Genomic DNA, 25,316 nt, shown 5'->3' on the forward strand with positions numbered 1-25,316 from the left:
TTTATGTGAAACTGTTTCTGAAGATCGTTTGTACGTGTTGAGGTTTTTTTAAAAGTAGGTTGGTAGATTACCAATTCTGTAATTTTCCATCTGTTTTCTTAGTTTTGATACTGCCCATATGCTGTTCAAAACTTGCTTATCTGGTTTGGATAAAAATCAACTGTGAATCTGAAAATAAAGGCCCTGGTGGGTTTGAATTGTAGATGACCCATTAGTGGGTTGTTGCTAGTTGTACTTATCACAGATAAAGGTCATCACCTCCTCCAGAGCAGAAAATGCAAGTCATGTCGAGTCTGGAGCCAAGATCAATTCATGATGTAAGAGGTTGTAATTTCTGCATAGACAGTAGCTTTGCACAAATGTACCTAAAGACTGAGCATAGCCATATGTCTGCAATCTGGTCATAGTGTACTGCTGCAGTTGCACCAGATTTAGATCAGGACAGTAGTTATTTTTGACTACCAAGCCTTGTTTTCCAAAAGTGTTTTTAGTGTATACAAAACATTTTTCCTTCTGCCCCCATGTGTATGTAGTTCAGCTCTAAACTACTTGTTACATACCTCTGTGGATTTATTGAATTTGTTTTGGTACATAATTAGGTCTTAGTTCTGCAACAAGTATCATGCAAGCAGACCCTTGCATCGTTATGGAATCCCACTGACTTTATTGCTTATAAATGAGCACACTTTAATGATACACCATGGGACATGTCTTTGTAGAGCTCATTGCAGGGTTTGACTCTTAGGTTGTAGTGAGGATAAATCATTTATTTTTTAGCTTTTCTTCACCTTGGGTCTGGAGTTTCCTTGTCTGTGTGTAATTTTTCATATGCTTGAAGTGGTGCAAACCTCTATGCATATGCTCTTATTTCTGTTTAAAGCTGTTTATTGTAGTGTTATTACCTTGCCCTTTCATACTCTTGGTGTCAGTAGATCTTAAAGCACTTTACAAAGGAAGTCAGCATCACTATCACCATGTTTCAGGTAGAGGCACTAAGGCACAGAGCTGTGAAGTGACTTGCCCAAAGTCAGCCAGCCAGCCGCAAAGGCAGGGACTTGGCCTCCACAAATACCTGATCCAGGAGGCTATGCGCCCACATGTGCAATTGGATCTGGCTCCAATGGAGCAATGGCCATCACCCCAGGCCCTTCCTGCACAGAGCCAGCAGTATTGACACAACTGCTGAAGCTCTCCTCTGAACATAAGAAACATGCATATGGATTTACGGATGGTTCGGTTCCATGATGGGGACTGCCTCTACATGCAGCATTGCCTCCCTGAACCGTGCCAGATCAAGTGAGAAGTCGCATATCAATACTGCTACTCTGCCATCCTCCCATCACTGCCGCTGCCACTTTTGTCTCTTCACAACATTCCTCCAAGCAGTCCATTTGACTGTTCTGCCAAGATCTATGGATCTCTCTCCACCCTTCCCAGGGCACCTCTGAACATTTTCAGGAGCCATCTTGCTCTGTTTGCCCATAACTGGGACAAGATCACTACTGACCACTTGGAGCTGCACATTGTTCACCAGGGGTCCTTGGTAAGAGTTCCCCTCTTTTCCTCCTTGTGGCCCACCTCTTGGTGGCCTTGGGGATCCTTCCCACTGTGTTCTTCTCTGACAGGACATGGTCACCCTCAGCAAGTGTCATAGAACATGCCCCGTGCTGCTACCAAGGCCACAGTTTCAGCTCCTCTTATTTCCTTGTGTCGAGAGGGGTGGGGAAGTGTGGCTCCTGCCCCAAACTGAATGTCTATCGTAGCCCAAGCCTTTCTCCTGCCTGACCAATTCACCATCCTCACCTTATTCATCATGCAATTTACGTCGCCATTCATGTACGCGCATCTGGTGGTTTCTTTCCCTCCTTGGCCACATGGCAGCCTGTGTCTCAGTCATACTGTATACCTGCCTGCGTGTGCACTGCTTCCAGCTGTGGCTCTGTTTAGTCTACAACCCACAGTTGGACCTGCTGGGCAAGCCAGTCCTGCTCCCCACCTCCATTCTGGCTTCCCTCATATGGCGATGTACCCTATCCAAGGTCCTGGTTGGCACCCCATGGACTCTGCCCAGGCCCCGCACCACTCTTACCATGCTCGAATGGTGGGGCATCCCTCTGGACAGCCACACAGCTTAGGGCCTCTGGTCACCCAGGGAAGCACGGGGGCACATCAACATGCTGGAACTGTGGACCACATGCCTTTTATCAAATCCCAACAGACAGTATGACCATATGACAACAATTGCTCTTAGACAATGTGACAACAGTTGTGTGTATATATAAACAAATAAGGCAGCATAAGGTCCTCCTCCCTCTGTGTGGAGGCCATACACCTCTGAAACCAGTGCCTCAAACATGGAGTCACCCTCGTCACTATAAAACTTCTGGCAGACATGCTCTGCCACTCATGAATACAAAACCCTTTCCTCTGCTCAATCTTTCACCAGTGGGGCATACTATGTTGGGGCCTCTTTAAAATGTGTCAACCTGGGCAGCATAAATGGAGGCGTCTGAAAATCTTGGGCCTCCAGCCTGGATATTTATTTTAAAATCTGAGCAAGGAAATGTGCATTAATATTATAAGCTTGCAAAATACAGGCCAAATGTATTGCAATCTTATAAATGTATCTGATGGAACTATAGCTCTTTTGCCTTGAGATATGATTGTTGCCTTGTTTGGGTTTTCCCTTCCCATCCTATTCCATTTATATAAGCTCATGTAACATTTTAATAACTGTAATAGATCCTTATTAGTTGTAGTTTTATGGCTATCTTCTCTCAGTGCACAAACAGAATGATTATCAGCTGCGGAGAACAACATGTAGCATGCTCCTTAATATTTCTGTAACTGAAAAGCTATTACTGTCCTATCAGGAGCAAGGATCATTGAAGTTTGTTGTTTTTCTGTTCGTACAGTTTGTGTCAGTGATTTGTAAACCAGTGGTAACAGAGGGCTGTTGTAAGAATTACATTACCATTGATAACTGAGAGATGGTCACAAAGATTAAGCAGAGGCCCTGTTCTTATTGAAACTAAATGCAAAGATGGCAAATGAAACAGCAGCTGTAACACCTGGCACTCATCTCTCTCTTTGGGATATTTTAAGGCATTTTGAAAAATCTCTTGTGATAAATGGTTTTGTAGCGTTACAAGCAGGGCATTATGTCTTTTGGGTTTTGTTTTGTTTTTTGTAGTAACAGACAGCTTGAGAACAGCCCTATGTGAACAGTCCTGACAGAACCATAGTTATATTGTTTAAGGCAGTACTTGAAGGCATTCAGAAACTATGGTGGTGAGGGTGGTATAATGTTCTTTCTTTGTAGAACAGATTATAAGTGGCTGCTGATAAATAACCTTGAACAAAATGGAAATAAATGACAAGTTTATATCAAAACAAGCTAGCTCGTTAAACAGAGGCAGTCAGCTGTGAAATTATAACTTCAGCTGTTGTATTATAATACATTTGGACCTGGAATAACTTGATTTTTATCCCATATTTCATCTTGAAAACATTACTCCACGCTTTGCTTTATCCCCATTACTTAGCTATGACTGTGCATAGAAAAGAGCACATTGTTCTGTGAAAACAGAGAATGTGAACAAGAACTTTATTTTCTTACACTGATTTTTTTGTTTAAAGTTCTAGCAAAAATGCCCTCAAAACAATATGATGATTAATTGAAAAATATATCCTAAGATCACACTGGCTTAATTAGTATGCTGTTGATGTAACCAGAGTCTTGCGTGGATACAAACCCATAGATGCCAGTATCCACGGATAGAAATCGGTGTCTGTTGATCCACAGAGCTCTACTCGTAGAAAACCATTGGCATCCGGTATGCTAGGTGGGAAAGCCTTTGCCTTCCCAAACCACCAGGAATGGCTCCTCCCACACTCTGCCCCCAGAAATGTCTGTTGTATGTGTTCTGGGGGCAGAGTGTTGCTGCCCCCAGTGCCTGCCCTCCCCATGGTCCGGGGCTGAAAAGGCTGGGCCAGGCCTCATGGTGCACCCTCTTTCCTTCCCTGGCTCTCTGGGGCTGGAGAGGCTGGGCTGGGTCAGGCCACATAGCACACAGTCCTCTGGGGCTGGAGAGGCTGGGACCATGCCTTATGCTTTCCACCCTCTTCTGGGGTTGGGGAGGCTGGGGCAAGCGTGCACCTACCTGCTCCTCTCCCTATAGTTGGGATGGAGGAGTGTGCATGTGGCCCATTGCCCTACCTGCCCATGAGGGACGGGGCCTCAGCAGAAGGGGCGGAGGTGGGGGCCAACTGCCCATGCAGAAGATGTAGCAGCCAAAGGAGAGGAGCAGGGTACCGCTAATTCCAGGAGCCAGTGTCCTGTGGCGGCAGCTCCTCACAGCCCCACCCCCATCTGCATCTCTTGTTTGGGATTGTACAGCCCTGCTGGGGGTGCGGCCGAGAGAAGTACAATTGCACAGCTGGAAGGTGCTGCCAGTTCATGGCATTGGCTCCTGGGCGGCACTGTGCTCCGCTCTTTTGGCTGCAGCGTCTCCTGAGAATAGAGCTATGGGTATCAGCGTATACCGACTTCTGTCCACAGCTATCTGCATCCTCAGGTAGGCATAGGTATCCATACAGGGCCCTAAAGATAACTGAGAAGTGATGTATATGTGTGAGAGAGGTTGTAGCGAGTCACCATGTAACACATTTATTTGCAGAAACAAGATTGGCCAACTCAATTAAACAGCTCACTGTAAGGAACCACATATCACAGTCTTCTTTTTAATTTTGTTTTTATCTAGATTGAAAAAGAAAAGGCAAGCCAAACAAAATGCTGAGACAGCTGCTGCTAACTCTCATGGGACCACTGCTTCCAGAATTCAAGTTGGAAAGGATGATGGCAGTAAAGTCGTTTTGGAGCAAATCAGTTCTGAAGACAACTGCAAATTTGCTGAGGCGAAAGAGGAGTGTGTCACTGAAGAAGAGAAGAAAAAGAAAAAATATAATCAACTAAAAGATATTAGGCGTACGGAACTGAAAAGATACTATGATACTGGTGAGTTATGCTAGCACTACAGTATTTCAACACAGCATTATTCTGGTAAATCTTAATATCTTTTTTCCTTCGGCAACTGACTTAGGTATTCTTTAAAGGGACAGTCTACCTTTAATCTTGTAAAATCTAAAAATTAGTAAAAATAGTTTCAAGTATTACACCTGCCCCCAAAGCTATGAGCTAGCGGTGTGGTTCCCCTGTTCACTTAAAGACATTTACACTAGCTGTCACTGAGGTAGTAGGAGTATAAGTAGCAGTGTAGCCACAGAAGCTCGGAAGGCATGGCAGTGGAGGCATGGCTGAGCTACGCTGACTACATACCCACCAGTGCTATCACTGTTATATTGTCGTGTATACTTGTTCTTGCTCAATGAAGCTAAGTCTAGACTATGGGGTCTTTGCGGGATACCTCTAGTATCCTGCAAAAACCCCTCTGTGTCCAAGGAACGCGTTTGCTCTTCCAGTTCTTTTGGTTGAAGAGCAAATGTGCTCTTTCAGGGAGCCCTGTATACCTCGTTTCATGAAGCATAAGGGTGTTGCCGAAAGAGGAGTCTTTTCTGCTGTTTGGCCCCATCTAAATGGGGCCAAATGGCAGAAAAATCTCTTCTGGACAAAAATGTGGAATAAGCTACGCAAAATGTCGAGCACATTTTGCATATCTTTTTCTGCAAAAACACCGCAGTCTAAACCTAGCCTGAGAGCTATCACTAGTATGTGTACATCAGCAGGGAAACCACAATCTAGTTCCTAGTATGGAATCAAACAACTGGAAGGGACCTCAAGAGATCATCAAATCCAGTCTCCAAGTTCCAAACAACAAACATACAAACTTTTGGAACACAACTGTTCATAAGTTGGGGACTTCTGTATTGTACATGATACATCATAGAGAGACAAGAGTTTCTTCTGTTACATTTTATGTTACAATTTGTGCCTTGGACATTCATGAAAACCCACTTCAGGCTGAATATCCTGCAGTCTAATAAAAGTCAGCCACCAAAAAAGGAGATAAGGCCTTGCAAGCAGAATTTCAGATTAGTTCATCATTTGAGAATCTCTCTTGTACATTAGCCACAGCCTTCTGTGATGTGTGATTTTAAAAAAATACCGCTATCCTGTAAACTCCTTTGTGTGTTTGTTGTTTTCACTCACTTGAGCAAAATTGCTTATGTTTAAGCATTGGCAGAACTGGACCTACAGACATCAACAATTTAAGTTTTAAAAATAACGTACTTCAGTTTATCTTGAGCGTTGCCTCACATCAACAATCTATTTGCAATAGCATCTTGAGTATAATAACTCTGAAGTGTTTGGATTGAAGAATGTATCTGTAAAGTTACTTCTGTTTAGTTGTTCTGGCAAGCTTTTTGCAAGTATTTATAACAAACAATTGAAAGACACCAAAGTAAATACTCTGGTTATTAAGTGTCATTTTCAATTAATGATCTTTTAAAGAAATGTTTCTATAACAGGATTTTATCTAAATCTTAAGTAGAAACAATCTGGGAGAAGTTCAAAGTTTTGTGAAATGGCTGGAATTGGTTTTAGTGTTCTGGTGTCTTTGTGAAACATTTAAGAACTGTTGGAACTTCCTGGAAAAAAATTGACAAACACAAAAATGAAGTTGCTAAGAATGTAAACATCATGATACATCTCTCCTTTCTCTGTGTACTCCTTCAAGGCTATAGTCACATTCCCTGCCATCATTTTCTGTGAAGAGTTTTTTCATGTTTATTCTTTCCAGCAAAAAACGTACCCTTTGAGCCTTTATAAAAAGGTTTTTGGCATCTGAATCTGAGTAAATTGAAAATGCAGAGTCTGAATTAATACAGGTTGGACCTTTGTGGTCTGGAACCCTCAGGACCTGACAAGTCCCGAATTAGGGAATTTTTTGGACCAGGAAAGGACCCTGCCACCAGCCCCTCAGCTTACTGCCCCTCACCGCCACCGGCTCCTTTGGTTCTGGCTAGGCAGGCTGCCTGCTGGCTGGTGCCTTCCCCAGCCCCACTCTAGCCCAGTGGCACACAGCACCAGCCTCTCTCCTGGACAGCACGTTTCCCTGACAAGGCTGCTGAGTTGCGGAAGCCTCAGCTCTGCTGCTGGGCTGCCCTGCTGCTGCCCCTGCCCTGCTGCCAGATGGCACACAGCCCCAATCAAGCTGCTACAGCACCAGCCCCGCTGCTGGGCTGCCATGGCCCCTGGCCCACTACCACCAGCCTTGCCAGGCTGTGCTGGGTTCCCAGCTACTGGCCTTCCTGTCCCAGGACTCTCTCATCGTGGAATATCCGTGTCCTGTCTCTCAAGGAGATGGATTAGCTACGCTGACAGAGGAAGGTCTCCCATTGGCATAATAGCATCTTCACTGAAGTGCTACAGCGCCACTGCAGCATTTTAAGAGTAGACATGCCCTTACACTAGTTAACATTTTCAAAGTAACATCCACAATCATAAGGGCTAGAAACATCGTTATTAGGATTGGTTTGTTTTTTAAAATGATCATCACACACAGGTCTGTGTGAAGGGGTGAACTGAGAAATTCTAAAGTGACCGAATACCCAAGGCCCTACCAATAAAGGGACTGCCTGTCAATTATATGTACACATATCATGCAAACAATTCACATGCTTATTTGAAGTATCACTGGACATCCTTAATAAGCAGGGTGATGGAGAGTGTCAGTCAATGCACATACTTCATTAAGTCACTTTTTTCCAACTGTAATTGACTGTGTTCTCTAGAAAAACTCTGCTGTGCTTTGACTAAACCCAGAAAGCTCACTTTCTTTTGTTGTTCTTCCTGTCCATATACATTTCTGTGTTTTGTTGTTTGTTTGCTGTTGCTGCTAGATTGAGGAATACATGTATAATTTCACTGTATACTTTAGACCTTTTAACATTTAACGGTGTCTGAGTGGTACTTCTGAGATTGTCTCAGTAATAGTTAAATTTTTCCAATACACCTTTCTTCTATGGGGGGGAAAAAAGTATTAGCTGTATTAATGACATAGTAGTTTGCCTCATCTGTGTGCTAATGTGATTGTGGATGCATAATATATAACAGCTTAATGGAAGTTTTATCACAAGTGCTTTGAGTCTAGAAAGTTCTGTTAGATTGACAAAGCTGAACTTTGTGCTCTTACTAATCTCCCTTTCATGTTTTAGAGGGTCATAAAGCCACATTTATTTATTGTTATGCAGTAGAAAGGAGAGGAGCAACACATCTCGCTATAAATCTCTACTTAGACTCCATGTCTCTTCCTGGCAAGCATGTAAATCTGTATGCCTGTGTTAATTTGTAAATGCTGATGGCAACTTTCTCATTCTTTCTTTCAATGTCAGTCCCCTTAATAGATTTGTGTATTATATGGTATTTTTTTGTCAGAGCACTTTCACTTTCACTGACTCAATAAATCCTATTTCTTACATTGGGATGAATATCATGCAGCTTCTTAAGGATGTGGAGATACAGACTAACTAAGCACAGTTACTTTCCTGTTCTATTTGGAGGAGGGGATTGTTCTTATAAGGAATTGATTTTTAATTTTCTATTTCTGGAGGTGGTTTCAAATATGACATGGGAATAGAGGGAGGAAGATGATGTTGTTACTGTTAGAGGCCAGTAGATGACGCATCAGAACCAAAAAAGGAATAGCTGTGCCACATTTTGATTCTGTACGAAAGAATCAGAAAGTGGAAATGAAAAAGTCCTTTAGTTTATCCAACACCTCGCTCTGTGTAGGGTTGTTCTCCACTGTGCATTGCCTAATGTTTTGACTGGTTTATTATTAAATGTTCTGGTCCAGGGACTGGCCACCACATCCTTGGGGAGAAAATTGAATAGTAATAGGTTTCATTACACTGCCAGGCAGGCCTTCCTGATTTATTGATCTTCCCCTTGCTGTTTCTCATGCAAGTTAGCAACCTTGTCCAGATCTGTAGTTCTGAACTAGACTTAAAAAATCTCACCCTATAAAAGTTTGCTTTGCATCTTACAGCTCCCATTCTTTCCTTCTCAGCCTTCAAGAACTTGTCTGTCTCTGCTGTGTGTTAATAAGGACAATATCTCTTCACTCCTGATTTTGTCCCTTCTCTCCTTGACTTTTGGGATCTTGCCTGTCCTCTACACTGCATGCTATATCCTCTTTCCTCTTCTGCTGTAATTCCTGGTAGTGGCCTCCTCTCGCCGTTCCTACTATTGATCCACCTTTTAACAGTTGCCCACACTGAGTGCCGCAGTCAGTCACTGTTGAAGTCTACTAACTACTTTGCTCTTCAGTGACTCCACAGCATGATTTACTTTTGCTGACCGACAGTCTTCTTCGGTGGTGGGTTTTAGCAAGGCTTCTTTTGCAACACACAGCAGCCCCTTCAGGATCATTCCCTGGTCCTTGTGACTCAGCTTAGTTACCCTTCCAGTGTTTTCAGTATAGTGAAAGTCTTCACAGCACTGCATAGCAAGGACAGGCTGAGCCCATGTTTGAATTGTTCTAGATCTCTGCTCTCCATCCCCCTGTGATGGATTTCTGTACATCTTTGTCACAAATGTCAGTCCCTTCCTTCCCCATCTTCCAGGAGCCCTTCAAAGGGTATTGCTCCTCTGCCCTTGGAAATTATGTGGGAACTTTGTATCAAGGGATATCTGGCTATAATTCCTAGTCTCACTTTCCTATCAGACCACAGCTTCTGCTATACTCAAATGAAGCCCTGTTCTCCAGAGCCTCTCCCCTCATGTCCTTTATTGAAGTGGCTCTCAGCCTTTCCAGACTACCACACCTCTTTCAGGAGTCCTCTCTCATTTTTACCATGTAATTCTAAAATCAATTGGAATGTAAATATTGTACTAACATTTCAGTGTATATAGAGCAATATAAATAAGACACTTTCTGGATGAAATTTTAGTTTGTAATGGCTTTGCTAGGTGATTTTTATGCAGTCTGTTGTAAAACTAGGTCACTATCTAGATGAGTTGATGGGCTCCCTGGAAGACTGCTGGGTGAGAACAACTACTTTATTGCAAGAGAAAGGTGGCAAAATGGCAAATCTACTATATATATTTTAGAGAGTCTGTCTTATCTGTCTGTCTGTCTGTCCAAGAATTTCTCCTAAACAGTAAGGTATGTCTACAGAGCAAAGTTATTTTGGGATACAAGAGGTATCCTGAAATAGCTACCCTGCACCTTTTGAACATGTCCGCTATTTCGAAATACAGTGGACACACTATTTCTGCATCCCTGTAAGCCTCATTGTATGAGGGATGGCTCAAAATAGTGCTGTATCTTGAAATTTGGTGCTGTGTAGATCGCTCAAATGACAAAATAAGCTATTTCAAAATTGTCTTGAAATAAGTTACGCAATTTGTGTATCTTATTTTGAGATTTGGGTGCTTCATAGCTGCACACTAAGAGTTAGGAGCACCACATTTGGTATACAGCTTCCTCTTATCGTAACTTAAAACAAGGTAAAGAGTTTGGATGATGCCAGAAAAATGGGATGTTCCTAGAATGGGATTTCTTCTCATAAAACCATACAGAAGAGAGACAGAATCACCACATAGGTGACAGAGGCTGTCTGGAGGTGAGTCTCTCCCCTGGGACTACCCTAGCCCCAAACACACACACCCGGAATCCTTTAAAGGAGATGGCTAAGGTCTAAAAGCTTCTCCTCCCAGCCCGATTTGTATAGGAACATTGCTGGCTGTTCCTGTGTGTCAGGGAGAGAGGGGAAAGTGCAGTTTTCTGCATGCCTTACTCTGGATCTGCCCCAGCTGGTGGGCATGAACCCCTTCCCCCAGCTGTGCCTGCTGCAGCTGCAGCAACCATGGACAGGTGCTTCTTATCTTGCCCTAAGGTGTTGTGGTGAAAGATGGCAGAGGTAATCTTCTCTTCCTGGGGAAGCCAGCATAGTGAACTACTCATCCCCAGCCCACCCTAGAACAATGATTTAACTTTTTTTGAATTGAGTATCTGAGCAATGCCAAGTAAATCTTCTAGTTGCCGCATCAATGTTTTGAATTTGCCAGTTGTATTAAACTCAGATAACGTAAGGTTCATTTAGTATAGTTTTACAGATTTTTCCATTCCATTATGTATTATTCTGCTCCTGTTGTAGCACAGTCTGTAAGATTACTTGCAGCTGGCTACATGGCTTACACTTGACTTAAGAGTAGATCTTGCTTAATATTACGACAACTTAAAATGCAGCACAACTCTTTACATCATTAATTCTGGAAAGACAGATTTCATTATCTACTTATCACCTTTTACAAAAACTACTCTGAAGAACTGTTGTTTAGCTTGCAAAGATGAGCATCAATAGTCAGAAATGACAGAATTCAAGTAATTTTGTTGAGCCAAAATTCTGCCCTTTGTATGTATGTTTTGAGATACAGGGGAGTAGCTAAAAGTGGAATTTGGAGTGAAACCAACTTATGATGGATGGGCAATGACTTGTCCCCAGGGCAAGCTGAGGCGGGTTGGAGATTGAACTTTCCTATTCTTGTATGGGGGCAGAGGTGCTGGAATGTGTCTTCCCCCTAACATATGTTCTAGGGGCATAGCCAAAGGGCAATGGGAATTGAGGATGGGGAAGGAAAGTGTCTTGAGCTACACTGCTGTGCCTGGAGGAGGCGGAGAAATTCTTGCCCTTCGGAGAACCTCTGCCCTGTTCCTGGGGCAAGTACAGGGGGGTTGGAGAACAAAGCTCCAGCTAGGCTGTGTTGCTAAGCACATGTACACTGTCCTTTTTTCCCCCTCCTGCCTCCAACCTGTGGGAAGAACTAACCCATGAACTGGTCATACGATCTATCCATGTCCTTGAAGTCAGACAGACTCTCTCCTACCCTTCCTCTGTGACTTTACCACCAGCTGCACTCCAGAGCCTCCTCAAGTCCAGGTTAGGGATGTTAGTGAGTAGTCAACTACTAATAAGCATAAGTTTATCAGGTGACTGAGTGGAGTACTCAACTACTTGCTTCCCCATTGGGGAACTGGCCCACCCCACCCATGCCCACCCCAGTGGACAGGGGCTGCTGCTGCCAAGCAGTGCCTATTTGCTGCAGTCCAGGCTGGCCTCATGCAGGGGCTGCTCTGGCAGCAGTCGCTGCCTGCGACCAGTCCTGGCTGCTGTGAACAGGGGCTGCTGGACTTGGCGCCAAGCGGAACCAAGCATTCCCGGCTCATGCTGGTCTGGAATGCTGTGCTTCTGGATTTTAAATGTAATAAGATCCTAGTGGCTCTTACTACATTTAAAATGTAAATCAACAGCACAGGTGGCTCCTGGATGTTAACCGCAATTTAACATCCTTCGTTCAAGCAGGTGTGTCTGATGCTGGGATGGAAGCCTTAGGGTACATCTATTACTGTGTGCTTCTGCTCCTCAGTTGGTGTAGACAGAAATAGCTTCTGAAGCTGGTGGTATGTGTAGAGCCCTGTATCTGCATCTGTAAACACAAAAATGAGCCATGGGTCTCTGCAATGACATCTGTGGATGAAGATACCTGCAGATATAATGTGGATATTTGTGGATTCACGGTTCTAATAACATGCCACTTCTGGTTATTACACTAAAAATAACAGTGCAGCTACAGTTAGCACTGGTACCAGCTTGAGCCAGGTGTCTACAGAACAGTCCTTCCAGACTTCATGGCTACATAATTGGGCAGCTAGGCCATGCACTGCCAGTGCTACCCTCTAGGCAGACTATTTTTAGAACACTAGTCTAGAAGAACTAAAAGGTGCCTTATACTAACTGCCTGCTGTTCATTAGTTTCATCCATCTTTTTTTTGTCAAGCTGCAGCCTTCTTTGTCTAACTTCCACCCACACCTCTCTTCTGAACTACTGCCAGGGAGGGGGAGAGAATGTTCAGGAGTGAATTAGCTAGTGAAGTGGAGGCTGGAAGCTAATGCTAGAAAGCAGCTTTTTGTGGGGAGAGTCCCACAAAGAGAAAATTAAATGTAAAGCTAAAACTAAGAAAGGAGTGTTTTGTACAGCATGGCCAACTCAGCCTAATTGTACGAATATGGGATTTTAAGTATTTGATTATATACTTTTTATACTGTTATATGTAGACCATAAAATACATGCAGAAGCCACACAGTAAGTTGTCCAGCCATAGGAACCTTTAACTTTGGAACTACTTGTCTGTTGCACCTAAAATATCTTTAGCTGACCCTTTCAACCTGTCCCTCAGAAGTGCTAGCGGAAGTAGGAAAAATCCATGCAGCTGCACTGCTTTATATAAGTTGTGGTTTTCACTTGAAGTTTGCAGCCGACATGGGAACTAGATCATAGAACTATCCAGGTTTGTGGTAATTGCAGTTTTCTTATATTGACCAGAAGTGAATTTGGCAAGTGCATGAGAACAGTAATAGCTAGAGCACAAGAAAGCTATGCCACACATCTCCCCAAGGACTTTATGCAAAGTAATTTGAAGCAGAGAGGCTGTGCACACCTACATAATTGCACTACAATACTTTTCCATATTAGTAAGATGCACATAAGTGGTTCTTATCCCCTGTATCACTACATCTTTACCTACTCTGTGATCTAATGGATAGGGAAATTAATGAAATTGTGCTTTCCCATTGCAGCTTGTGGCTTTTAAGCTGCATTAAATCCTTCAACCTCAAACCAAGCCTGTTGCTTGGTGCCTGTTTTCTTTCCTGTTCTGTGAATAATTTGCATGTAGGGGACTGTTGGTTTTGTTCAGCCGTTACGTGTTTTCCTCTGCTAATACTAAGATACTTTTTCCATTAGTCTCTTTGAACTCAGAATTTTTTAGGTTAACTGATACAATTGTTTTAAATATCTCTAGTTTAGAATTGCCTGTTTGTTTCTCCTTTCGTACACCAAAGTTTTTCCTGTACATGTTGTTCTATTACTATTATTTTCTGATAATCTTTTAGTTCATATTTTTTCCCCTTTGCTTTCCCACCTCGAGGCAGCTGTAGTTCGGGATTACCACCAGTTACCATACTGAAAGACACACAGTATGAAGCTGACTTCCAATGAAGGATATAAAGTCTCTCTGATGTGAGCAGATGCCAGTGAGCTACTAGATTGCCAAGTTAGCAAAGTGAGATCTTTGAATCTTAAACAATATTAGACACCATTCAGAGTCACCAATAGGCATGTTGAAATGCCACTGGCAATCCTGGAGGACCCAATCTACCCTTTATTCCATACACTGGCCACCTTGACAGCACTAAAGAACAATTTAATTATTGGCTCAGAAGGTTCAGAATGACAGTTGAATGTGTTTTTAGTTGTGCTGGAGTTGTTTACTCACAATATGGAAACAATATCCCAATGGTTATCACTGCCTGCTGTGTCTGGAATAATGTGTGTAAAGCAAAGGGGAGAAAGTTTCCACTGGAGTGGAAGGCATAGGTAGAGCAGATGTCTGCTGAACTTGAACAAGGGCTATTAGAAGAACTCAAAGGTTCAGGAAGGCTTTGAAAACCCAGTTTAACAGTGAGTCAGAGGAGTGTGTATTGGAATGTGCTACAACATGGACTTTTGTAGCTTGGTAGGAATTGTATGGCGATAACTGTAAATGAAGGAATGTAACATTGTTAATGCACCTATTAACATTATTTGTGAATGATCCTATAAGAAGTTTGACATGGTGCAGTAAGAGGTAATTATTTTCAGAACTGCTGAGCACTCAACAGCCTATGTTGTATAATAATAAAGATGAATTATTATTTCAAATAGAAATTTATATTGTAAAGAAATCAGTGGAAAGACCTGTGACTTTAAAACAAATAATTAAAACATCATACATTAAGAGAACAGAACTTAGAAGGGGGAGATAACATTTTGTCCATTTTAGTGATCACGGCTTTCACAAGTCTGTGTATGTGATGCTATGATTGTCTTTAATGTTCCCTGGGGTGGAGTGGTAGGGGGTAGTGCAGTGACACTTGATGCCATGTGGAATGTTGAGAGGGGGTATAGAGAGATCCCAATATTGAATTCTCAGTGGGCTACACAGGGATGCAAGCATGGGATCATTGAAACTGCAGGTCCACCAGAGTCTGAAGCATCTTCATTTGCTACCTGAAAATCCCCAATTATGTCCTGGTGTATCTCTCTCTCTCCTGGGCCCGTTTCCTCATCACTTTCCTTTTTCAGGCTGATCGCAGCATTCATGCTCATGGTCACCCCATGCAGCTCTAGCTTGCAGGATCTTGCTGAACATGTCGTCCCACGTGACCATCATTTTTCTCCTTATCTGGCCTAAGTATTCTGTGGTGGTGAAGGCTGCAACAGCAGGATCAGAAGATCTGTAGTGTGGCACAGGATCACTTCTTGTCCTCCCTGGCCTTTTGATATGCCTGCTGCAGCTCCCTGTCTTAAACTGAGCATTGCTGCTAGTCCCTGACTTAGCTATTCTTCTGCATTCTTTGTGCAATCTGCTTGCGGATGTTCATGTGTCTGGCTGGATTGGAGTTGTGCCTGCACAGCCTCTTTTCCTCACTGACCCAGAAGATCCAGTATTTACGGTTTCTCCAGACACATTTCTGCCTCGTGTATGTAGGTGGCATGGTGAGCTGGGCAATCACACTCAACAGTAGAGAGCTGATGGGGTGCTCACCAACTCAGGCCATCAAAAAAAGAAAGTTTAAAAATGTGTGGGGCTTTAAAAGAGGAAACGGGGACTTATGGTCTCCATGGCCCCTGGGTAGTGGAATTCAAAAGGATGACCAGACTGGATTAGCGTGAGATACTGTGGGATAGGTGCTGGACAACAGGGTCAACACAACTAACGTAGTGATTACACTCATACTGCATCGACTTAAAAACACTGGCCATGGCTCTGTCATGTTTCTGTAGCAGAATAAGGGGGGTGCTCATGGCAGTGGGAGACCAGTTTTAGTGTAGATGCCTGCACAACTCGGTCAACATAAGCTATATTGCGTTGCCGTAAACATGTAGTAAAGATCAGGCTTCTATTATCTCCCTCAGAGTGCCAAAAGATTAATTACTTCAATAGTTATAAAGTGCTCTGGTATGAAAGAATACTTGGGAATTAAACTATTAAAACACAGGTTGAACCTTTCTAATCAGACACTCTCTGGTCCAGCAACATTCATGATCCAACATGATTTTATTTACCTGAATGACTGTTGTGGATGTGGCCGAGTTTCCCACTGTCCCATGTTTGTTTACACCTGCCAGTCCTGGCTCTCAATGTTCTGTGCTGTTGTTTAGCTATTAATTACCCCTAAATGTCTTCTTAGAGCCTAGCAAGCAGTGGAATTGTCGGTAATGCTTCTAAGTGTAAGCTTTTTTTTATGCTTTCTCTACTTATATATCCTTGTGCCAATACAGTACAATTTTGTAACACCACTAACACGTTACGAAGAGTGCTGATCAGACTTGTCCAGATGTAGGCTTATATAGGGTGTATCATTACAGTAATACATTATTAAGCAACATTGCAAGAATTGTTCTTTTATTCACCTCAGCAAAATAGAAACACCCACTTGCTACAATATTGACCTCCTGTGGTTTGACTCCTGTCAGGTCCCCAGAGTGCTGGACTAGAGAGGGTCAACCTGTAGTTGTAGATATTCTGTTAAATTTCTGCCTCAAAACCCATAACATTCTCAAATGACTACCCTTTAATTCACCTCTTAGGGCTTGTCTACATTTAAAACGCTGCGATGCTTCAATGCTACCTATGTTGACAGGAAGGAGTTTCCTGTTGATGGAGTTATTCCTTCTCTCCAAGAGGCAATAGCTAAGTCAGCAGGAGAAGTCTGCCATTGACCTACCGTTGTTGACGTCGGGGGCTAAGTCAGTTCAACTGTCACTCAGGAGCAACAGAGTGATAGCAACCTAATTTCCTATTGAAGCAACAAATGATCTGGTAGCAACAAATGATCTGGTAGCACTTTATAGACTAACAAAACACATAGATGGTATCATGAGCTTTCGTGGGCACAGCCCAATTCTTCAGATGACCGGAGTTTTGAAACTTCTATTTTCCTATTGTAGACCAGGCTTTAATATCCCAAGGTAGCTGCCAACAAGGCTGTCCCTAAGAAGATGTGGGACTAGGGACAACTCTTGATCCACCCTAGGCCCTGCCCCATGCCACCCTTGCTCTGCTCTGCCCTGCCTCGTCCTACACCTGTTATATACTGAATGCCCCATAGCTGGTTGAGAGGGGCATTTAGCTAAACTTGCCAAAAGGATTTCAAGGTTTCTAACTTCCCCTTTCCTAATTAACTTTAATAATGGTCCCTTCAGGCCTTGAACTTTATGAAAGCATACACGCAAATGCTGTTAAAATGGTTTTGATTTCCACCTTGGAGACCATACTCTATTTTTTTACATTTTTAATTTTGCAGTGTTATTACAGCCCCCTGGGGACTGTTGAATAATTGTGAAATCAGTAAGTTTTGATGCGGTTACACAATTATTAAATAATTCAATATCTAACATCCCTAAATTCATGCACAGAGAAGAAAACATTCATTCCTTTAGAGAAGTGAGGGTGAAGGGGGGAAATGATATACATAAAGTTTTGTGCAGGATTCAATTTGTGACAGCAGTGCAGTTCAACATATGGTAAGTGTGGCTGCAAATACAGTAGTGGGTCTCAAACTTTTTGGCCCGTGGACTCCCTGACTCATTCTGTAACCTTTCCATGGACCACCAATTGCTAATGGAAACTCACCATTAATTATATAATTATTCCCAATCTTGCTAGTTCTGCAGCTAGAGAGTATGGTTTAATTTAAATTAAACAGATTAAGCATTTTAACTCTCATGTTAGTTTATCAAACTTCATTTAAAATAAAGTAAATAATTTATGTCCAATGCAAAAGGTTTCAATGTTTTCTTTATTGCAGGGGTGGGGAACCTTTTTTGGGATGGGGGCTACTGATCCACAGAAAAATTAATTGGGGACTACACAGGTAAGAAGTCCAAAAAAAACCCAAACCCCTCCATAAAAACCCCAACTCTCACTAATGTGGCCCCCGAGAGACCTCCCTCTTTGGTGTGCCAGTCCCATGGGGTAAGGGAAGGAAGAGGGAGGACTGAGGTTCAGGGCTTCCCATAGGCCAGATTTGCTTTTCTGGGGTACCAGTTTTAGTGGATTTTGTAGATCCCCTGGCTCTGACCTGGGGGGGGGGGGGGGGGGAAAGAGAGGTTCAGTGAGACAGGGCTGCCAGTGAGTGGGATAGGGTTGGTGGTGCAGAATCTGGCCAGGAGGTGGGGTGCAAGAAGCGTGAGGGTGCGAGGTCTAGGTGGGAGGTAAGTTGCAGAAGCATGCTGGAGGTAGGGTGTCTGGCCTGGGAGGGGGAGTAAGAGAGGGTGCACAGTGTGGCCAGGAGGGAGGAGGCCACTGATACAGCTGCTGTTCCTGATCTTCACACAGGAAAGGGGGCACCCAATGTACTGAAACCCCCACCACTAAAACTCCCATTCACCTGTCCCCCCTCACACGTCATATAGAGATCCCCACAGCTACCTCCCTCACTTATTCAGAAACTCCCACAGATAAACCCCGTCACTCATCAAGATCCCAGTTCCCTCCTGTCTGTCTCCCAGCCATGTGCAGGGCCAGAGTGGGCAGGGTCTGTGCAAACACCGGCAGGGCCCAGGTCTCTGCACTCTTAAGCCAACTTGGCAGAAAGCCCCACATTCCTGGAGCTCCTGCCCTTGCGTTGGATGAGGCGGGGTTAAGTGAGTTGTCCCGTCTGGGCGCAAGAGGCATTAGAGTCTGCCGGGGTGTCTGGGAAGGGTGGCAATTCCAGCATCTCCCAGCAAAACTGGGACAAGCCCCTGGCCAAGCAGCAGCAGGGAGGTTCTGTGCTAGGAAGCGCTGCTACCCTGAAATCCCCATGCGTCCCACTCACACTTTTCCAGCAGAAGGGGACAGAGAAGCGGTGAGAAATCTCCAGCCTGCCCCCACTGCCTGGCAGCCACACTTCTCTGCACTCCTCTCTTCTCCTCAACTCAGGGCTTTCTTTACCACCTCCAACCGCCACCCTTCAAGTAGAAAGCCAGAGCTGGTGTGGCAGCAAGGGCTCCATGCTGTGCGTGTGTGTGGGGAGGAGGAAGCTGAGCTCGAGTTTCAGACCACATAGGAGGCGGCCACAGACCACTAGTGGTCCGCAGACTGCACTTTGAGAACCAGTGAAGTACAGTAAAGTGACACTGAGGTCCCAATGAGATTTAGGTTAGCTGCATTTTTTTATCTGAAAACCTGAGGTTTTTTTAAAGGTTGTTTTTTCAAAACTTGCACGCAAGATACAGTAATATCTCATGCACCCCAGCAGAAGTGGGATAATTAAATGGCAAATACTGTGGGTGGGGGATTATTGTAAGGATTTTATCTAGAATCAGTTATTTGCGGGGTTAAAAAAATAGCCCGAAAGAAAATAAGACTCAGAAGATTTCACATTTGTTTTTGAAATACATTTAGATGCACAAAGATAGGGGCCTTTTTTGTGGCTTTCAGAAACAGTGTTGAAAATGATAAATGAAAATGCGGCAGGGCACCCATGCATTAACCTCTCTTCTTCTACATAAGGACAACCACAATCAGGAAGAATCCCCCCTTTTTCATCGTACTTGATAGTGTACCTGCAGCCCTTTTGAGGCCTTGTGGAAAACTTTGAAAGTTTGTTTAGAAACCATTTTGCCTAGATAGCTTCACTCTCCTTTCTATTCTTGACTTCCTCTCCCTGTCCCCAATTTTATTAAAGATAGCAGCATGAAAATTGAATCTTTATTTCTTATGAGTCCATCTGTTATTATTTAATTCCATATCTGAAGTTTGAACACTATCAAAACTGATTATAAAATCATAATTGAAGGATTGTAATTTTAGGTAGGGAATAAGTAGCAGGAGCAAATGAACTTTTTAGAAATAAGGATCCTGATTTTCTTCTGGCAATTTGTATATTATCTAAATATGGAAATGTTTAACATACAGTGACCAGACTAATAAATATGCCAGTTACAAAAGATGTCTATTACTCTTGGTCATATTTACACAAACTATTTTGTGTTTATTAGATTTGTCTATTAGTTAATAGGGTTGACTATGACCAGTGTTCCCTCTCTTTTTTTCCATCTGTGAGCAGAATCAATTTTGTTATGTGCACTAAGACATATGGGGATATGCCCCAACCGTAGAAACACATGTTGCCAACTGTGGACACTCTGCTAATCAGCTGGATGGCATTTGACTCTCTCTTGGGTTGGCACTCAAGCATTATGCCTGGAGGGCGAGTGGCTTGGTTTATCTCTCTTCCCCACTACACAGTACATTCTGTCATAGCTCTCTTTTTCATAGCATTCCTTTCCTTTGGATCCTACAAAGATCATTCTGTAGATTCTACAAAGTGTCCCAAGAAAAATTAATAGTGCCTGGGGCTCTCATACAGTTAGTCCATATAGGGAATGTAAAGAGGTGGCTGTCACTCAAATCAGGGCTTGGAGCAGGTTTATTTTATTTTCAAATCAAATTCTTATTTAATGTCTACGCTAATTACTCCACTTTGCAGCACCTCCCTTTTGAGGGTCTCTGGGTATAGCAGTGTGAAGAACTACCTTTAATGCTGATAACATGGCCCAATAAGATTTTTGTGTCATCCTTGGCTCATGTCATTTTCTGCAAAATTGCTGCCAAAACCAGCAGTTTTTATTTAAAAAAACAAAACATTTTGTTGCAAGCCACATGCCCTGATAATATCAAGACCAAAAAAGACAAACTACTTTTGAAGAAGTTAACATGGTACTGTACCACACAGGCAACAAATACCTCAAACTTTAGTGGTAGATAGGGAATTATTACCCTTATATTTTGCAGAGAGTTTAAGTAATATATATACCCCAAATATATGAGAGTCAACAGCTGTGTCATAATCTTTAGTCCTGCCATGAGTGTAGAGAGGCCTACAATTCTATCATTACCTTATGGAAAGTGCCCTCAAATTATGTAAAAATTTACTACAAACACCCTTACCAGAAACATGCTGCCCATTCACCATGCATTCACCAATAATATAAGAATAAACATAAACAACTTATATGTCCCATCATTTCTTGCAAACAAGGCTATTGGGAAATCTTTATATTTTAATTATGGGCCATAAAAAAGGGAACTTATCTCTATGGAAATTTCCATCTTATAGAAGAAAGGTGACTGTACAGGTGATCAAATTAAAAACCTACTTAAAATAAAAATGTAATTTTATATGAGGTCTGTATTTTCATGTATACTATTTCTCTAGCTCTTAAAGACAAACATGTGCCAGCAAACATGCTAGATGGAAGGAAAATAGTTATTGGTGAAAATTGGGTAATGAATTTTGGCAATGTTTCCTTTGCCTCATTTAGAGTTTATATTTACCCTAAACTGACTTTGTCAAACTTTTGCAAACTTTCTTTATTGTCTACATTATTTATGCTTTTATAATTAAAAACAGAATCTGGTTCACTTTTCTGTATTGCATCAGACTTGCGGTTTGGGACCCTGCTAAGCAAATACATTAACTGTTACATAACGCAAGAACTACCGTACATTTTTGGTAGTGGGGGAGGGGAGGCAAGGAATACATTTTGTTGGAACCTCTATTGCTCTGTTTTTAAAGTTTCCATGCAGCATGCAGGTTTTTAAGTTTGGTGTCTGTTCCTTTTCATTTCTGTTTAACTAGCTGGCTCATTTTTGTAGTTTTCCCTTTGACCTTAAATGCCATTGTTTCTTTTCCCCCATGTTACATTTCACAGTCTCCCTAAAACAGAAGCCTGCTTTGTAGTGCTTGGTTTCCTGTTTTCCAAATCACAAAGCAGGAGAGAGAAAAAAAATACATTGTTAGGCAGCCTTTAAAAGTCTCTCAGTCCTGAAATGTAGCTTAGAAAATGTGATAGCGCCTTCAATTTTCAGGCCTCTCAGTGGGGTTAGATCACAAAGCAAGGGTCTGGAATCTAGTTTAGTGGGTTAGTAAACCAGCTGCTGTGTTCCCCACAAATCCGTTTTAACAACAATGTCGGAATCCCCCTGCTTTGCCCTGCAGGATCCCCATTCAGGAGCCACCTAGACAGGTAGTCTTACTCCGCGTCCCACGCCTGACCCTGCTCCTCCCTGAGCTTTATTGCAGGGCTTAGGGCTGTACGTGCAGCATGTGCAGGACGGGCCCTTGTACCGTTGTTCCGGGGCCTGCAATCCCGGGGCTGGGGGCGGTGCGAGCAGGGCAGCAGTCGCTCTGGTCTGGTAGGAACTGGTTTGTGCAGAACAAGCCCCCTGCCCAGCGCGCACTTGGGATGGGAGCGCGAGGCAGCTTCTTGTCACCGCTTTAGTGCGGCGAGTTCGTGCTGCGGAGAGAGGCCCAGTCTGCAGCGGCGCGCGAGGCTGTGCTGGATGCCTGCCTGCCTGCCTCCCTCCCGCCTGGAGCCAAGTGGGCTGCTTGGGGGGAAGGGGAAGGCGGAGGCGGGGAGACACGTGTCCTTTCTGGAAGATTTCGGGAAGCGACGGAACAGCCGTGCTGCTCCCTGCGCGTTTCGGGAGCCACCGCTCGTGTGGCAGGTTTATGAGCCGTGCTCCCTAGTCACCGGGCGCATTGCGTGCGGCCAGGTCACTTCCCTCACTCCCCGCCCGGAGATGTTTGCAGCGGAGTGTTGTTGTGTCCACCATCCAGGCGAATGTTGCAACATTTGCCCGCCTCCCGCTGACCAAAGAGCTGCATGGAAATTTCTCCACGAATGGAGCAGTGTGGAAAGCGATGAGACCTTGTCTTCGGGGTACAATTCGGCAAATGGAGACAGCTGCGAGTCCTTACCTGAGGTGGTGGCCTGGGAGCCCAGCAGCTTAAAACCCCAGAACAACCTGCTCGAGGTTATGCACAGTTTTTCTGTTCACAAGCATTTCTCCTGGTGTATTGACTACAGACAGCCTTACCTGTTGCTAGGTATGCAGTCCTCGGTTCCTCGCTCCTTCCGCTGGTCTACTTGGTAGAAGGCAGGGTGGGGAGGGTTAGGGGCTGAGCCAATTTGAAATCTTTCTTGAGTGTGGGTGTATTGTAGAAGTTTTTCTCTAATAGCCAATAATTGCACCTTTGCCCCTATACTTGTTTTGGTTGATTTCCATTAAGCATGCAAAGAGAATATTTTGAAAACTAATACTCATGTTCTAGCCTGCTGGTGTGTTTTTTCACATCCCAGACTCTCACTTGCATCAGATCCTTAAGGTCACTATTCATATTGTGTTTTACTATGTTTTGGTTTTAGCATTTGCTCATAAGTATAGACTAGCAAAGATAACATGGTACTGCCAATACCTTTACAATCGATACAATTATCTAATCATTTAACTCTATTTACTTATTAAAATCTGGTGTATGTCTTAAGCAACTGAAGGGTTTGCATGCTTATATCTAATTCTGAGCAGTAACTTTATTTTTCCAGTGACATAATTGAACCATGTATGTAAGACAAAATCATTTGTTTTGAAAATCAGATTTCAGCCGATCAAAGGAATCAACTGAAGTAGAATTTCATTGATTTCAGTAGGGCTCGGTGCAAATTTATCATCCAGTGCCTTATGAGAACTAGGAGCCAGGAATTCAATTATATTTAAGCAATCCTTTAAGTCCATGAAAGCTATGGACATGTAACAGACTGACATACCTGTTAACTCCCTAATTTGGGCATGTTATCTAAACTCTCTGCTAAAAAATAATGATAATACTGTTTACCTGTCTACCTAACATTGAAGTTGAGAATTCTAATGAATTAGACTCTTATCCTGCAAAGTTTTACACACGAGTTAATGAAACTGAGGTGTGTAAAGTGCCTACAAGGCACTAGATTGTACAATATTTAGTATTATTGCTTAGGAATCCATTTTAATCTGATTATTCATAACCCTGCAAATGCAGAATTATTGAATATAACCATGTGCTAACTCTTTCTATCTGGATATCACCCAGAACAAAAATGTGCTATACCTCAGAAGTAAATTGTTCTTCATTAAGAAAAGAATCTAGGAAGGCTTTTTTACAGGGATGCAGTAGAATATAAATTAACTTTAAAAAGTTTTAAAATGCTAATCAGAATCTAGTATAATTAATTTAGTTTTGGTGGCCATATGGTAAAATTTCAGGGCTTGGCAGCTATCTTTATTTTTATTTATTTATTTATTTATTTTATTTTTGTGGTGCCACTCTTGTAGGTGATCAAACCACGATTACATCCACATGTACTGTAAACATCTTTACTCAAAAAGTGTTAACAGGTGAATGATTTGAGACTTGGTTAATTTAAGTAACTTTGTTTTTGTTTGTTCCTCAGATGACAATCACAACAAAACCAATGAAAAGAAAGAAAAGAAAATGGTCACTCAGAAACCCCTTGGAACTATAGAATATACTGTAAGTATTGGATGCACAGTTAGGTCATTATTAATATTCTTTAAAGAGAAGTTGTCAAAATTGATAATCTGAAGAAACCAAATTAATCTAGACACACTTTAATTCTTTTCTAAAATATCCTCCAAATAACCTGTGTGTAGGAAGGAAAATTGGTCTCAGCCCCACAATCATCCTGCAACTTGGGCATCCTCCGTCTTTTCCCCACTCTGCCTTGTGTGTTTCTGTATCCATGGTTTGACCATGTAATGGCTCCCCTCTCCCTCTGAGAAATATTTCTGTCCCATTGAGTGTTGCTTAGCCCTCTAGAAGGAATGTGTTTGTATCCTGGTCATGAGATGCCAATGTTTCCTTTTTGGAATGCCAGTGATACACACAGAATAGTGATAGAGATGTAGCCATGTTAGTCTGGGGTAGCTGAAGCAAAATGCAGGACAATGTAGCACTTTAAAGACTAACAAGATGGTTTATTAGATGATGAGCTTTCGTGGGCCAGACCCACTTCCTCAGATCAAATAGTGGAAGAAAGTAGTCACAACCATATATACCAAAGGATACAATTAAAAAAAATGAACAAATATGAAAAGGACAAATCACATCCCCCTCCTGTTCTGCAATGTGATTTGTCCTTTTCATATTTGTTCATTTTTTTTAATTGTATCCTTTGGTATATATAGTTGTTACTACTTTCTTCCACTATTTGATCTGAGGAAGTGGGTCTGGCCCACGAAAGCTCATCATCTAATAAACCATCTTGTTAGTCTTTAAAGTGCTACATTGTCCTGCATTTTGCTTCAGTGATACACACAGTCTCTGTGTACCTGAAGTGGTTTGCTGTGTACTGGGAGAAAGTTTACTGAAAGATGCCAAAGATATATCTGTGGTGTCCTCAGCAAAGGAAGGGACTC

The 25,316-nt window shown here is 42.7% G+C and overlaps 1 protein-coding gene across 4 annotated transcripts in view; it reads left to right on the forward strand.

Annotated features, from left to right (window-relative positions):
• Window positions 1-25,316, forward strand: part of NCOA7 (nuclear receptor coactivator 7) — a 124,670-nt gene that overhangs the window by 52,138 nt on the left and 47,216 nt on the right. For 2 of the 4 annotated variants that reach the window (XM_006139438.5, XM_006139436.5), the window contains exons 3-4: window positions 4,764-5,017; window positions 24,332-24,411. In XM_006139438.5, the coding sequence (XP_006139500.3) occupies window positions 4,764-5,017; window positions 24,332-24,411 (334 nt within the window). Of the gene's footprint in view, window positions 1-4,763; window positions 5,018-22,230; window positions 22,951-24,331; window positions 24,412-25,316 lie in introns of those variants that run through there. The other 2 variants (XM_075924110.2, XM_075924109.2) reach the window with 2 other exon arrangements.

Source organism: Pelodiscus sinensis, chromosome 3 (genome assembly GCF_052426305.1).
Source record: "Pelodiscus sinensis isolate ZL-2025 chromosome 3, ASM5242630v1, whole genome shotgun sequence".
NCBI classification, from domain to species: domain Eukaryota; kingdom Metazoa; phylum Chordata; order Testudines; family Trionychidae; genus Pelodiscus; species Pelodiscus sinensis.